The sequence below is a fragment of the Xiphophorus maculatus genome, chromosome 8 (genome assembly GCF_002775205.1).
Source record: "Xiphophorus maculatus strain JP 163 A chromosome 8, X_maculatus-5.0-male, whole genome shotgun sequence".
Classification (NCBI taxonomy): domain Eukaryota; kingdom Metazoa; phylum Chordata; class Actinopteri; order Cyprinodontiformes; family Poeciliidae; genus Xiphophorus; species Xiphophorus maculatus.
In genome coordinates this window covers 8,880,101-8,896,419 of record NC_036450.1, presented here as the reverse complement: position 1 = coordinate 8,896,419, position 16,319 = coordinate 8,880,101, and the positions used below count along the sequence as shown (strand labels likewise).

Here is a 16,319-nt window from a genome sequence, read left to right as displayed (position 1 = left end):
TGTCTTTCAGGTAACGAGAGTGCCACGTAAGAGTGAGGCGAGTCCTTCGCTTTGACTGTTCCCCTTTTCTTTACGTCCATGATTATTCAAAATATTGTACTTTTTAAATTTTTATTATATTACTGAAGCGAAATATACGTTACAAGATTTCCATAAAAATATAGTCTTCATTAAAAAAAAAAAAAAAATTCCCTGTCAGACTATATTTTGGGAATATCTTAACACTACAACACGCCTACAAGTACAGCAAGTAGGTTCGCATCATTTACAACCCGGCGATGGAGCCATTTCCCCGGATGAACACCGACTAATAGTGATGTTGAACTGTTCAACTATGTGACCAACATAAAATAAGCAGCATTTTTGGTCCCAGAAAAAATATTAATGGAACGGTTGCCTTAATGATGAAAAGGCAGTGACACATTCCAAATTCTGGGTGTTATGTTCAGTGTTTTATGTTTATTTGTACAAAAATTTAATATAACAGTGGTTATTGACATAATAGGTTGAGAATTTAAATTTCCCTGACATGTCACCGACCTCGTTCCGCCGCCCCCAAAAAAATCTTTCTTCTTCTTCTTCTTTTCTATTATGGCGGATCACAAGCAACTTTAAGGTGCATACCGCTACCTACTGTACATGAGTGTGTAGCAGCATTACTTCACATCTATTAAATTCTATTTTTTAATTTTGTATTCTTAAGATAAATAAACAATGCTTTCCTTAATTTGTGAATATCTGTTATGTTTCCTTCATTTCCTAATATACCTTTAGGATTCCATTCATGCCCTATATTTCTAACTATTCTCTTTAATTCTTCCCTTTCGAGTTCATATGACTTACAGTTCATCAATATGTGTTCTACATTTTCTTTCTCTCCACATCTCTCACATTTATCATTATTTTTCCTCCCTATTGTATAAAGCATGTCATTTAAGTAGATATGACCTACTCTTAATCTACTAATTATTATTTCTTCTCTTCTGTTTCTTTCATTAATGCTTCGAATTCGAACTGACTTTTGTACTTCATATAATCGTCTTCCTTTCTTATCTTCATTCCACATTTTTTTTGCCATTTCTCCATTTCTTTACTTCTAATAAGTGATTTCCCTTCCCCTTTCCCAAAAGGCCCCAAAATCTTTGCCCTTAGTAAGACGTAATATCCTCCCACGTCTTCTCGTCGTCACTCCCTCTTCGGGTGGTTCAGTGGCTGACATGGCCAGAGATGCTCCCGTTATTCGTCACACGACAGCTGATGTTTTACAAGCGCTGTACATCTGCTGTAGTAGTTCTAATGATAATACACCAATAAATTGTATTGAAAAAAATGTCAGCTTTTGTGTCCAACGAACATTATGATGGTCAAGTTCCTTTGCTTATTTTACTGTCCAGTCAGCTGTGTCAATAGTTTGCCATAAGATGTCGCTGTTGATCAACTGTCCCCATGAAGTCTTACCCATCTTTGTAAATGTACAAATACAGCCAAAATGTACACATTTTTGGCTGTATTTGAGTTCCCTACAAGATGAGAATAACAAACATCTTTGTAATTGCAATTTGTAACAAACATCTCGGTTTCAAAAGCATATGGTGAAATTGCCCAGCTCTAAAATTGGTTCCAACGACTATCTGTCTTTAGGGCAGGTTCAAGGATGTGCGTCAGAGGGAGAGGAAGGAAATGAAGAAACAATTTAAAATGATTTTAATTGATGTTATCTGTGGGATTTTGACACTGACGTGACGTGGAAATTTGAACACCGAACCAAACTCTGCTTCGGTTGAGAAAACTTAGTTTAATCGTTGAATGTATGCTGTTTTATTTATAACTTTCTAATTTTCTTTTTTATTATTATTATATAAAGCACTTGGAACCGCCTTGCTGCTGAAATGTTCTTTACAAATAAACTTGACTGACTTGATTGATAATGACAAATCATACTAATAAGTAGCCTCGAAAATGGGCAATTGTCAATTTTACCGAAGTGACGTTTTTAAAGAAAGAAATAATATAAACATCTTACAGAAAGAGGCCACGGAGAGAGAAAATGCGGTTTAGTTGATTTGCACAATGGAGGAGGAGTTTTATGATTCAGCCAATAACGGGCGTTCCCCTTTCACAACCAAAAGGTGTGGCAGCTTGTGTTCCAGTAAAATTCCCCTTTCTATTAGCTAATATTTTACATCAGGTAAGAAAAAGCCTGCAAGTCTTTGATGTTGTGTTAACTTGCTAAAATGTTCTTATTTGTTTCCTTGTGTTCTGCGCTTTGTTTTGTTACGTTTTGCTGGTCCGACAAGAGCTTGTTTCCTAATATGGAGCCATCGACATTCCAGACTTTATTTTCTGCGGTTCTCTTCGTGGACACGCGAAAGCTCAATCAGCGAAAGAGAAATTGGAGTAATGATAAGACAGAATGGATTAAATATACATAAAGAAAAATAAGGTTAATGAGCGTATAAAGAAGTTAAAAACGTAGCAGAAGAAAGGATGAGGGGAGGTTGGTGCTGATATGTTTGCTCTTCTTTTCAGATTGAATCATTTTTAAACTGCAACCAGAAAAATGTCTGCTTGGGTGAGTTTTTTTTTCAACAATGCCTGTTAATAGTTTAATTCGACATGTTTTCAAAAATCTATATTTGCTATTGTGTGGTGCAGAGTGATCTGGAGCTGCTTTTAGACTCTCCCTCCTCATTGACTGTAACTGTAAGTTAAACCAGCTTTTTTATTTGTTTATTTAATCCTGCAGATTGTATCTATGGAGAAAATTATATATTGTTGTAATGAATTGATACTTAAGATGTACTCTTCAAGGAAATATAAGAGATAAATCTGTAATGTTCACACGCTGTTTTGTATGAATAATCACCTATGCAACCTTTTTACATTTGTTTTGAAGCAGTCTCTCTTTTTACCTAGCCAGACAACTTTTTACTTTATTACCAACTGAATTTTGTATTATGTATAATTACTTGTAATTTGGTGTTTTCTAGTCTACTGCAAGAGGAACTGTGAAGGATAAGGCTAATTTTAAGCCAGAAGATGACGTCGCTGCCCTGAGAAAAGCAATAGAAGGCCTTGGTGAGTTAATAAATGATCAGCTTATTTTCTGAATATTATAGGCTCTATAGAGCAACAAAATACACTGCCTGGCCAAAAAAAAGTCACCACCTGGATTTAACTAAGCAAATAGGTACAAGCCTCCTATTGGATAAGTACTGCATAGGCGATTATCTTTCAGCTGGCAACAAGTTATTTAACCCCAGCCGATGCAATGAGTAACTCCTCATTTCTTAAACAACCATGGCCAAAGACACATCCTGTGGTCGTGGAAAAGACGTTAGTCTGTTTAAGAAGGGTCAAATCATTGGCATGCATCAAGCAGAGAAAACATCTAAGGAGATTGCAGAAACTACTAGAATTGGGTTAAGAACTGTCTAACGCATCATTAAAAACTGGAAGGATGGTGGGGAACCATCGTCTTCCAGGAAGAAATGTGGTCAGAAAAAAATCCTGAATGATCGTGATCGGCGATTACTTAAACGTTTGGTCAAATCAAATCGAAGAAAAACAACAGCAGAACTCAGGAGTATGTTTAATTGTGAACGCAAAAGCATTTCCACACACACAATGCGAAGGGAACTCAAGGGGTTGGGATTGAACAGCTGTGTAGCCGTAAGAAAACCTCTAATCAGTAAGGCTAACCAGAAAAAAAGGCTTCAGTTTGCTAGGGAGCATAAAGATTGGACTCTGGAGGAATGGAAGAGGGTCATGTGGTCTGATGAGTCCAGATTTACCCTGTTCCAGAGTGATGGGCGCATCAGGGTAAGAAGAGAGGCAGGTGAAGTGATGCACCCATCATGCCTAGTGCCTACTGTACAAGCCTGTGGGGGCAATGCTATGATCTGGGGTTGCTGCAGTTGGTCAGGTCAAGGTTCAGCAACATTGTGTGCCCAAAGAATGAGGTCAGCTGACTACCTGAATATACTGAATGACCAGGTTATTCCATCAATGGATTTTGTCTTCCCAAATGGAACGGGCATATTCCAAGATGACAATGCCAGGATTCATGGGGCTCACATTGTGAAAGAGTGGTTCAGGGAGCATGAGACATCTTTTTCACACATGGATTGGCCACCACAGAGTCCAGACCTTAACCCCATTGAGAATCTTTGGGATGTGCTGGAGAAGGCTTTGCGCAGTGGTCAGACTCTCCCATCATCAATACAAGATCTTGGTGAAAGATTAATGCAACACTGGATGGAAATAAATCTTGTGACACTGCAGAAGCTTATTGAAACAATGCCACAGCGAATGCGGGCTGTAATCAAAGCTAAAGGCGGTCCAACAAAATATTAGAGAGTGTGACCATTTTTTGGTGGCGACTTTTTTTTTGGCCAGGCAGTGTATTTTAAACACCCTTGTAATAATTCAAAGATTAGACACATGATCTATCCAAATTACACCTAAAACAAAGGTGGAAAAAATGCTGTACACTTATGGAAAAAGTGAGATATTTAGGTGTTTTTTTTATCATCACAGGTACAACAGAAAAGACCCTGATTGATGTGCTGACCCAAAGAAGCAATGCCCAGCGTCAGCTTATTGACACAGCTTATCAGAAAGCCACTGGAAGGGTAAATGAATAGAGAATTTACAGAGCCTTGAAAAAGTATTTATTTATTTATGTATTTTATGGGAGAATCACAAATTGGCACATAACTCTGAAGTGAACAGAAAATGATATGTACCTATTATCATGTTTTCTAATTAATCTGAAAAGTACGGCATGTCTTTGTATTCTGCACCAGATTTTAAAATCACCTTACAGACGCATTTCAGTTTGTGTCTCCAGCTGTTTTGCACATTCAAAGTTTTGCCTCGTTTTCTTTGGAGAATAGCTCCAGCTCAGCCAGATTTTAATGGAAAGTATTGCCTTTTGCCACAGATTCAAAATTGTTCTTTGGTCTAGACTTTGACTAGGTCATTTTAGCGCATAGACATGTTTTAATTTGTAAAAAAAAAAAAGAAAAAGGTCCTAACACTTCACTAGTATGCAACTGTTTTGTGTGGGTTTATCACATAAAATCCTAAAAAAAAATTGCCTCTAGGTTTGTAGTTGTAACATAGAAAATGTACAAAAACATTGTCTTTTTACAGATAAACACAACGCTAAGTTTCTTATGTCCTTGCATTAGACATTAGTGGCTGACCTAAAGGGCGACACCCACGGAGACTTCGAGGACTTGTTGGTTGCTTTGGTAACGCCTCCTGCTGTCTATGACTGTCATGAAGTCATGAAAGCTATAAAGGTGAGACTTATTAATATGCAGAATTACAGATGCCCGAGTGTGGATTTTCAACTTTTTTCTAGTCGGTGTCCAGAACAGGTGTTTAGTTACAAGTTTTTAAAAAATAAACCATTATAAGAACAATTTTCAGTCTTTGAATTGGAAAAAAAAAAATCACATGTAAATCTTGACATTACTGATGATTTATTGTACAGTTTGTTCAAAACAGCACTTAATTACAAACTCTTCCTAAATAAGTTATATTTATTACTTGGGGTTTTTATTTTAATACCATTGTGTTTTTACATCTAGGGTTCAGGGACCACTGAGAGCACTTTGACAGAAATCTTTGCTTCCAGATCCAACAAGCAGATTAAAGCCATGACCGATGTGTACCTCAAAGGTAGGTCACTTAAAAACAAAAGCCTGAATGTAGTTAATAGTTTTTTATGTTGCAAAATGATTGTGAAAGTGTTCACAATCTTTAGCAGATTGTGCTGTTTTATTCCAGAAACCGGAAGATTGATGAGAGATGATCTGAAGTCGGAAGTATCTGGGGATTACGGCAAAGCGGTGCTCATCTTGGCTGAGGTAAAGTAAATTAAACTGAAAGCATACTACTATGCACCACTCCCTACAGCAGCACATTCATCTAGTAGGCGGAAAGTCATCAACATTCCAAAGATATTCCAGGAATTTACATTTATCCAAACAGTCCACATGCTGAATATTTGGAAAGCGTATTGATAATCTGAAACAGCTGTTGAAAATTGGACTTGTCTTAATCTGAAAGTTAAATTCAGAGGAAATGTTTTCATTTATATTTGTAGATGTAGTAGAAAACTTGTCAAGCTTTTAAGTTATGTTTAGCTGAACTGTTTAATTTTTAAGTATATTAAATCATTTTCTGACTTCTTTATTTTTCTTGAACATTGTTGTTTTAATAAAATGTAATGCTTATCTGTCCACTTTTACAGGGAAAGAAAGATGAGAGCACCAATGTGGACACAGCTAAAGCCAAAGCAGACGCTAAGGTACCATTTTCAGTTTGAACAAATTTCCTTGTTAAGCAGTTTCTACTCTTGTAATTCACTGACAATTATGCAACCACAAAAACATGTGAAGCCTTAACATTACATGGCCATATTTGTTTCCAACAGATTCTGTATGAGGCAGGAGAAAAGAAGTGGGGAACTGATGAGGCCAAGTTTATCGACATCCTGTGCCAGAGGAGTGTTCCTCAGCTTCGACAAAGTGGGTTTGCCTGCTATTCCTTCTCAATATGTGCAAACTATATTACTGTCCATTTGAAATGTTTTTATACTCATCATGGGGAGGAATGTATGATATTGTCGGATGTATTGTTTGCTGTAGAAAAGCATCAATCTCATGCCGATTCGTCAAACTGGAATCAGTAAGAACGGATTGTATTAGCAACAGCAAGTTGATTTTCTGAATTGAAATCTTTTTAAAACCAATTCCTGCCATGAAAAATAACAAAAAATAAGTCCGTTTTTTTTTTTTTTCTGACAGCGCTGATTGAGTATAAGAATATTAGCAAGAAGACTCTGCAGGAAAGCATTGAGAGCGAAATGTCTGGAGATCTGGAGGAACTCCTGGTTGCTGTTGGTGAGAAACAGTTTTTACAGCAGAAATATAAGCCGTCTTCATCTACTGGGAACTTCTTAATATTAACCCCAACCTATTTTCTAACTAGTGAAGTGTGTCAAGAATGCCCCTGCATACTTTGCTGAGAGGCTTTTCAAGGCCATGAAGGTAAAATCAGTGCTTAATCTAGAAACAAATGACTACCTGATACTTTTTGATTATTTTGTTTTTGTGCCATATCAGCCTGCTCTCGTTGGTTGGTGGTGTGGAAAGGAATGTTAAGCCAGTAAAATGGAATGTTTTACGGTTGCTGCATCAGCAGAGTGACTGGTTTCTAAAGCAGACAACAAAAGAATAGTGAAACTGCACATATAAAGCAAAGCTATCACCGAAGATCAAATGAGACCAAATCATTTTGATCAAATTTCTCAAGAAACAATGTTCAATTTCATGCTCTGTTTAGGGAGCAGGAACCACAGAGTCCACGCTGACGAGGATCCTGGTCAGTCGCTCTGAGATCGATTTAATGGATATTAAAGAAGAATACAAGAAGCTGTTTGGATATACCCTCTACAGCCAGTTGGAGGTCGGTACACAGGCTGGATCCCTCTTATGAACGCTACAGCTTAAATCTATTTTATTTCTAATTATGATTAAATTCAGTCCTCATTCTATGTCTATTTTTTTTTCAGTCTGAAGTGTCCGGTAATTATGGAGAAACTCTCAAGAAGCTGTGTGGCCAAGATGGCTGACTTCTCCCATGTCCTCAAATACAACCTGGAGGAGCAGGGATGATCAATAATCACCTGAAGGCCTAATAACTGATCAGTTTGACTGATCGTAACCCAAATGAATGGAAATAATCAAGTAATACTTTCAAATATGGTATTCTGAGTTTTATATACCTAAATGTAGGTGTCACTTTGTTGATAATGTAATGTTACTGCACTGCAGTAACATTTTGATATGAGTGCCTTCTTTCCTCAAGAGAAAAACCCTACATTCCTTTGAAATAAAAATAATCCAATAAAGTTTTAAGCTGAGGAAAAATAAAACAAATTCACAAGTCAACATGTATATAAAAAAGATTTTATTTAACAGTTTTGTTTATATTACTATAGCCGACCCCAACACAGGTCATCAGAACTTTATCTCCACCTTTCCGTTCATCGTCTAAAGGCGTTTGGACTTCGATCTTGAACATAATCTGGAAGAAATCTCTGATGTGCCTCAGGAACTCGATCCTGGAGGAAAAACAGAAGACAGTTTTGTTTTTCAACTGAGCCCTAAACAACTACATCATTATTTCTTGTGTATTACATCCAACTTTTTACAGCTAAACATTGAAACAAACAAAAGTACTATCATAAAAAAAAAATTATACCTTTACAATCTGTTTTCAACCTTACCTGAGTAAAATGAAGAGTGTTTTGTGATGGCACTGCCAATCTTCAGTTATCATAGTACTGTACTTGAGAGGAACACAGCACCGGTACCATGATAGCTGAAAATGGACAGTTCATAGTTCGCTCCTTATAAAGACTGGAAGAGGAATTCAGTTAGAACTCTGCTTTAGTTCCTCCTCTCATTTAAACTAATTGTTACCGACTTATATATAAATTTAAACTTAATTTTTGAAACATAAGACTTTACAGATCACTCTTTAAATATTAAGTCAGTCATATTTGTTACAAAAATTAAAAAGATGTTGGAAAATTATTAATACCCCTTGAACAAGTTCCCCATTTTGTCACATTATGACCACAAACTAATATATTTTACTACAGATTTATGTGACACACCAATATTGCAGTGCTTCACAATGCTAAAGTGGGAGAAAATTATATATGATTTACAAAAGTCTATTTTTAGTAAAACTTGAAAAATATAGTTTGTATTTGTAGTCGTTCCCCTCTACACTGGCACCCTTAAATAAAATCCAGCCAGAGAACATTTAAATTATCCACTTGTTATGAAATCTCACTTCTACGAAAACCTCAGAGCTTTGCTGTAGAACATTAGTGAACAGCCATTCAAGGATGAAGTAGTGGAAGAGTTAGGCTATAAAACAATATCCTAAAGAACTTCTTTGTCCATCTAAAAAAATGGAAAGTGTATGGCACAACTGCAAATTTCTTAGTTCACAGATAATTCATGAAAGAGGTGCTGTAACACTGCACTTCACGCTTAACATACTATTCTTACTGAAAACCTTGTAGATGGCAACATCATGCTGTGCTCTTCTTCAGCAAGTTCAGCCAAACTGCTCAGTGAAGATGGACAGAAATAAATACAGAGCAATTCTCCAAGAAAACTGTTAGAAGCTGCTACAGAATTAAAGAGCAAAGCTTGTACTTTCCAGCAGGACAACACTAAAATTAAGAGCCAGAGCTATGACGAAATGGTAAATACATGCATGTTTTCATGTCAGAATGGCCCAGTCAAAGTTCAGACCTAAATCCAACTGAGAATTTGTGGCAAGTCGTAAAAACTGATATTGAGAACACTCCCCTGAATTTGCAAAATACAATGAATCAACTTTCAGTTTCTAGATTTGTAAAGCTGGTGGAGACGTACCGGAAAAGAAATAACTGCAGTGAAAAGTGCCAAGTTTTTATTTTTAGAGTTTAGCTACCAAACCAGATCAAGTAGAAAAGTAACTACCTGCAGAACGGAGGTTCTTTCGTCGCAGTAAAAGGGTCAGAAAATTGAGGCTTTTCATGTACACAAGTTTTCAAAGTACTGGATGACAGCTACTTACGTGTATGGTGAGAGGGGTCCGAGCAGAACCTTTGACACATCCTGTTGGCCAAGGGTCATCAAGAGCAGCGCCAGGCTCTGATTGGATGAATCCACACAGCCGCCCTACAGGGATCCAAAAAAAAAGCTATTTTTTAAACACTGAAAAACAGCAAAGTACGTCATAGAGGTGGGGATATTTAGAAAGAAGCGTGTCCTGTAAAGGAATCTGAGCTTTAAGACAAAAAAAGAAAAAAAAAAATTTTAGCAAGTCATTTTCTAACAACACACTTTTAAGGCTGTATCCTGTTACTGGTAAATGTGTAATTTTCCCCTGAATCTTCCCACCTTCTCTTCACATCTTGAACACATGAGACATTTATTAGACAGAGGATCCACTCTGTGCATTCAAGTCAATACATGCACCAGTGCGTGAACAAGAGCTGTGCGAAAGTTTTCAATTTTCAATCCACAAGCAGAGGGTCGTACACAGCTGGACACACCCTGGTGTATTTTCTAAACCGTGTTTGTCCTGCCGCCATGCAGCTTTTAGTATAACTCCAAATTTTTGGTGCTTTGTGCATCTGATTTTCTGAGGAACTTTTTTGGCCCAGTCGTGCAGTCCTGTGGCATCGTGACAGCTTGTCATCAGAATTATGATTCGATTATGTAATCGCAATACTGAAAACATTGTGGAAGGATGACTACACAATTTGCATTGTCGACAGGGCCAAAGTTTTAACTGAATTCATCAGCAAACTTGAAACCCATGCACCACTGCTTCCATCATTTTGACAGAAAGATGGGTTTAACTGCAAAAATAAATGTTCAGCCTTTTGCTAAAGATTAACTGTAAGCTTAAAAACGTGATAGTGGCTAAAAGGCTTACCTTTTTCACCTGGAGTAAAAGTACATAATTCCTGGGAAAGTTGTGCATCTGCACCTAGCTGCTGAGCAAACTAAGAAACAAGATGCAACACTTGAATGGATAACTGCCACTTTCACACCCCGCCTGCCTTTCGGATGTGGTTAAATGTCCCAGGAGCCCAACAGCCTCCAGAAAGTGACTTATGGAAAAGTCCCTTAAGTCCTCAGAGCGACATGTGACCCATTTCCTCAACAGACACAGGAAATAAAAACCCTAACATTTAAATGCAGAGACCAAAACAATATAGCTAACATCCAAATATGCAGAGAAATTAATCAAATGTGTAAATATGGTACCAGCAGGGCAGCTTTTAATATTTAACTGATGAGCAGAAATGACTGCAATAGGTTAAAGCCAAAAGCTTGTTTGCTAATGCGAACTTTGCAATTTGCTGCCACAATTTATGGCTTTATGTTCAAATAAAGCATAAATGTTAAGCATACAAAGATTGTGCCGAGTAAAAACGAAGCAGATGTAAAACAATAAGATTCCCACACTAAGAGTCGAGATCTAATAGAGTGCAACACTTACATCAGCTCCTGTTGAGTGTTGAGGTTGCCTTAGAAAACAAGTTGTCCACAGTGTTTGGACAGTCCACTACTACCTGACTGTACTCATTAACCATAAAACAAACAGAAACATGCAGGGCACCCAGGCATGCCCCTAAATACAAACCTGAAAATTTTCCTTAAATTTCAAAACAAACTTTTCCAATAAGAATTTCACCAGCTTTTACAGACACCCTCTCTGTTGCTCATTTCCCTTGAAACCTTGTGGAAATAATACAAAACAAAATATTCAACTGTAAAATGTAAATTTCTTACAGCAGCTGTAGCCTTTTCAAAACGGAAACATTTCCAAACTTACCGCTCTAGAAGGCAGCAAAGAGAAACTGGTTTGCTCTGCATTCTGTCGCTTGGACTTAAGAGGAGACCTCAACAATATTCCTCTTTCAGAGTTAATCAGCGCTACCCTGACCAGCTAACTGGACTCACATGGCTCCGATGAGAGAGGCCCGAGTCTTGCAGCCGTGTGGAGGAACACCGAAGACACAGAATCTCATTGTAAACGCTCGGAGGAAGCTGCCTATTTTACCCCGTCGCCAAGCGAGGTGATCTGTGTGCACGTACATTTAACAAGCAAGTTATCTCCATCAGTGGTCAGTGCAGTACAAACATGCAGGTGGAAAGACATTCCACCTCACATTTCTTTCTTTTATCTCGAGTTGAGAATTCCTGGTTTTTCAAGCATCTTTGAACAAACACTGATCAGCTTCACTCATCAAGCTCACAGGCAGGCCTCCTATAAATGAAACGGTTAAACTCTGACAGAGTTTGAATGATAGTGTAAAACCTCAATGAAAACATGAATCTGCTAAATGCCATGCTGCACTTGAAAGTAATGCATTCATAACATATATTATATTTTCCAGACAAGTGGCAGTTTTTATTTCAAATTCTGGCTGGTCCCACGATATATTTTCTTTCCTCTTCATATCTTAATTTCTGACTGATGTGTTAACTTAAATGGTGATCAATACTGACGGGCGTGGACCAAGGATTAAACCTTTCCAACTGCAGCCACAAGAAAAGCTAAACACGAGCTGAAGCGAACATGGACAGATGAACTGGAGTGATGCGTTTCATTTTAACTTATCTGTATAAGCTAAAAAATGTCAGGAAAATACGGTAAATCAGTAATAGTTCAGAAATATGTTACTGTGTTAAAACGGAAAAAAAATAAAAATAAATTCTGATATTGTGCAAGTAAATGTCTTCCAATCTTACTGCCCATTCTATCAGGCAAAACATTATGCCCAAGGCTCATTGTTGCATTTGAGGAGGGAGAGGCTAACAATCCAACAGATCAGCAATGATAGCTGAAATTGATTAAATTGCTGAAGCTGCGTTAGAGAGAAAGGCATCAAAATGCACAGGACGTTGCAGAGTGTCTATTCAGACATCACCCCTCACATCAAACCAAGATACACTATAGGAAGAAGGCAGCGTTGTGCAGAAAGTGCAAAGCTTTGGAGAATGTTCTGCTGGGAAACCTTGTGTCCAGCCAATGGATGTTACTCAATCAAGACTTAATCTTCCTCTACATACAAGAACATTTTGTGAGCTACCATCATAATAAAGTTTAGGAAAAGAGGCACAGATGCTGCAAAACAGTTTCTCAGCTGATCTGCAGACAAGTCATTACCAGAGAATGCGGGTAAACAAAGGCAGCAAATGTTGCAGAGAGTTTAATGTGTTCAGCTCATGCATGTCTGGTATTTCCAATAAAATTTGTATTTCATTTGTCAAAGTAAGAAAGGAGGCAAATTATTTATAATTGTTTAGTTTATATTATATTTATTTATATTATTATTTATTTGTTATATGTGCGAGATTGCTAACTCTCTGTTAGCAAGCAGAAAAGTTTTTAGCTTCAGTATTCCAGGACAGAAAAGCAATAGTAAGAATTTAAATTGTAAATGAATTGACCGATCTTTGACAAAAATTTTAGAATTTTAATTACAGTCATATATTATGAGAATGGGGCTTTTCTACTTTTATAATATACCTCAGTTATGTTACAGAGCTGCTCTTCCTGTAGGTTTTGTCTACATACAAAAAGGAGGAAGCACAAAGAAAACCTGTTTTGAGTCAACCCAGCAAACAACCCTAGGTGCAAAGATCCTCAACGGAATGAGATGCTTGTTCACTGAAGGTTCTTATGTAACCATGTGCGCTGAGACGGTGAGCCACAACATGACTGTTGGTGATTCAGCACAATCATAATACTATGTATGTAGCATGGTTAGCATGTACTGTGAACTTTAACTTCTTATGTAAAGAGTTTTTATTTAGGAAAAAATACTTCATAAAACTAAGTACTAATAAATTTGGTGAAGTTATTATCCAAATTGTTGAATGTCTACCATGCAGTTATGTAGTTTTTAAATTAAAGAATGTGTTTACTTTGTAAAACATTTAATTTTGGGGGGGAAAAAAACAAAAAAACTTACCTTTTTCCTTCTTAAAGACAAACCACTCTAAAATAACTGAGGACTCATGTTCAATGTGAAAATACATGAGTAATAAAAAAAAATCATACCCGGTACACCTCTTCCAAGAGCAATTTGGCACAATTTCTCCCAAGGTCTTCAGGCAGGACAGGGTCTCCTTGTCCCTGTGGTGTGGATGACATCTCCGCACTGAGAAAGCAGCCGTTCAGCGTTTCTGCCACCAACGTCAGACCAAATCCTGGAGACCTGCAGTCGTGAAAACAAATTACATCCTCTCCATAACTGAAGGTCGAGAGAAGGAGAAATTACATTTTGGTAAGCTGCATTAACAGAGACTTACTTGCCAGAGTTGGTTCCTTTCATGTGGTCTGTGTAGATGTAAATGTCAGGGAGGAACTGGTTCAGGACGCTCCTGGCCGACTCCACAATCCGGTTTCCCATCTGAGGAGAAACTCGAACCGAATATCTGAGTGTAGAAAGTCAAAGAGCTACGAGGAGAAGTTTAGTAAATTTATGCTTTAATCGTTCAAATACAAAACTGAAATTTTATTTTTTATTAAAAAGACCAAAAACCAGACAAATAATTCCTGTTATCTTAATAAACTTAGTTTTAGGTTAATGTAGCAGTGAAAAACACTCTGGTGCATCATGACCATTGTGTTTAGATACAAAAAATAAGACATGGAACTAATTTACTACTTGAATAATATTTTTCCTGGCAACTACTCACATATGCAACTTTTGCAAATGTATTTAATTTGTAGTGCTAAACATGTTTTATTCATAAATAATAAAAAGTAAATAAGTAAAATAAGCTTGAGAAGGATACGCCACTCCTCTGATTCTCTTGATCTTTCCCGGCTCGGTCAGCTGGACTGGCTTGATGGTTTTGCGGACAGGACATGTAAAAACTACTTCCCCTCCTCCGCCAGGCGCCATACCCCTCTTCACCACCTGAGGGAGTAGCAGCAGGGAGAAAGTGAGAAAAAGCTTGAGCGCAGGTTTCTGCTTCACATCCAAACGCATTTTCCTGCAAAAGATGCCACCCTGTTCCTGCTAGAGCACACCTAAAGTCCTCACCTTTATTTCAAAGGCCTCTCCATCAATTCCAAACTTCTTCATTAGAGGGAGAGCTGTGGACTTCAACAAGTCGACCTACAAGATGCAGAGAAATTGGATCATAACATCGATAAGATGATGCAGTATAGGACTCCTTTATTTTCAAGAAGCTGACATGTCTACAAGGCATAAAGATGAAAGATGCACATTTAAACATGATGATACAAGGAATAAAATTGGAAAATTCCAATATTTTTAATTGTTTATCTTTGCTTTCCATACATATCCAGACCAGAAAAACAAAGAAACCAAACTCCTACTGTGTTGCTTTACTTTTTCATACTGCACAGGAACTTTAATAATATCATTAAAAAGGTGTACAAAAACCTTCAACCATGTTTAAGCATACCGTTGGGTCAGTGGGATCATTTGTGACGCCCTTAAGCGTCGCCTTAAGAGGAGTTTTCATAAAAGGCGCCAGCATGAGCAAAGCCTCCAGATAGTATCCTACTGAACGCTGGGGGTTACAGTCATGTTCCACAGGGCCGCCATACAGCAGGCCAGGCTGGTAGAATAACACAGTACCTGGTAGAGAAAGTTAAAAAAAACATCACTGAATGTATCGGCAACCAGTTAAGATATTATTAGCAAAAACTTAAACTTTGCAGTAGACAAGAAGTACCAGCAAAAGAGAGCTTTTACATTATATTTGTAATTTAACAAAAAAAAACTGCTCAGAAAAACATAAATAAAACAGTATTCTCTTATGAATTTCTTTATTTGTTAACAGTAAGAACAGAGTAAAAACAAATGTTTGACATATAAAGATGTATGAATGCAAAAAACACAGAGCAAAGCTGATTTTTCGTCTGGTGCTCTTCATTTATGAATTACTCTTGCAGAGTCTGGTTCTTATTGGGTCTCAGATGTAACAAGTATCAGCATCAGCACGTATTTTAATACTTACCAGTTTGATTAATCTCGATTCTGGAGCCATTGGTCACTTTGTCGAGAAGTCTGATGAAACTGGCTTCAAAATCTAGAATAAACAAACAGAAAATTGCACTACAAGAACCAACTAATCGACCAGTTAGGGGGTTAATAATGACAAAGTTATGTTTAACAGAGTAACCCGCATAAAAAGTTTTTTTTTCTTTTCCTAACAAATTTGTGGTTTCTTAATGTAATACTATTTTCATTTAAGCAATGTAAAATTGTACTAATATTTAAATACAATAACGTTAAAAATGTGACGAAAAATATGTTTGAAAGTACTGTTTGAAAGGTTGTAATAATATTGACCACAGTTTTATGTAATTCACATAAGAATACCATAATTTCCCCTCTCTGACTACCTGTTATAAACACACACTCCCAACTGCGTAGCAGCTAGCCCGTTAGCCTGCGAGCTAACAGCAGGGCTGTAACTCACCGCGAAGCCCCGGCTCGTCGTCTCTGGAGCGGATATTTTTTATTTTAACATGCTTCCCGCTGAGAGTCGACAGAACCAGTCGTTGTCTGAAGAAATTGCAGCCGTCGTAGGTCAGTCCGTGGCTTGCCATGTTATTGTTGTTGGTTATTGGCGTAGGTAAAAATCCACGTGTGTTTGTGCAAGGGAGACATTAGAAGGAGGGGGAGTACGGCAAGACAGGAGGGTAAAACGGAGTACCACAACACGGTGCTG

General features: G+C 37.4%; 2 protein-coding genes across 3 annotated transcripts; one reads left to right on the top strand and one right to left on the bottom strand.

The window, feature by feature from the left end:
- Positions 1-2,086: 2,086 nt before the first annotated feature.
- LOC102229663 (annexin A3-like) lies at positions 2,087-7,934 on the top strand. Of its 2 annotated transcripts, none has more exons than XM_005799656.3 (14): positions 2,087-2,188; positions 2,530-2,572; positions 2,656-2,703; positions 2,991-3,078; positions 4,540-4,634; positions 5,196-5,309; positions 5,601-5,691; positions 5,800-5,879; positions 6,266-6,322; positions 6,449-6,542; positions 6,822-6,917; positions 7,006-7,064; positions 7,360-7,482; positions 7,589-7,934. In XM_005799656.3, exons 2-14 carry the CDS (start codon positions 2,561-2,563, stop codon positions 7,646-7,648), a joined length of 1,017 nt encoding a protein of 338 aa, XP_005799713.1. In that variant the 5' UTR covers positions 2,087-2,188; positions 2,530-2,560; the 3' UTR covers positions 7,649-7,934. The 2 variants fall into 2 exon arrangements, with proteins under 2 accessions (XP_005799713.1, XP_023194286.1); XM_023338518.1 differs by lacking the exon at positions 2,087-2,188 and adding an exon at positions 2,300-2,443.
- A 35-nt stretch (positions 7,935-7,969) lies between these two features.
- On the bottom strand, positions 7,970-16,280 carry rcl1 (RNA terminal phosphate cyclase like 1). The gene is made up of 9 exons (XM_005799657.3): positions 16,068-16,280; positions 15,603-15,674; positions 15,045-15,220; positions 14,657-14,731; positions 14,406-14,530; positions 13,917-14,042; positions 13,666-13,822; positions 9,658-9,761; positions 7,970-8,140 (listed from the first exon to the last, which is right to left on the bottom strand). Exons 1-9 carry the CDS (start codon positions 16,195-16,197, stop codon positions 7,987-7,989), a joined length of 1,119 nt encoding a protein of 372 aa, XP_005799714.1. The 5' UTR covers positions 16,198-16,280; the 3' UTR covers positions 7,970-7,986.
- Positions 16,281-16,319: the final 39 nt, after the last annotated feature.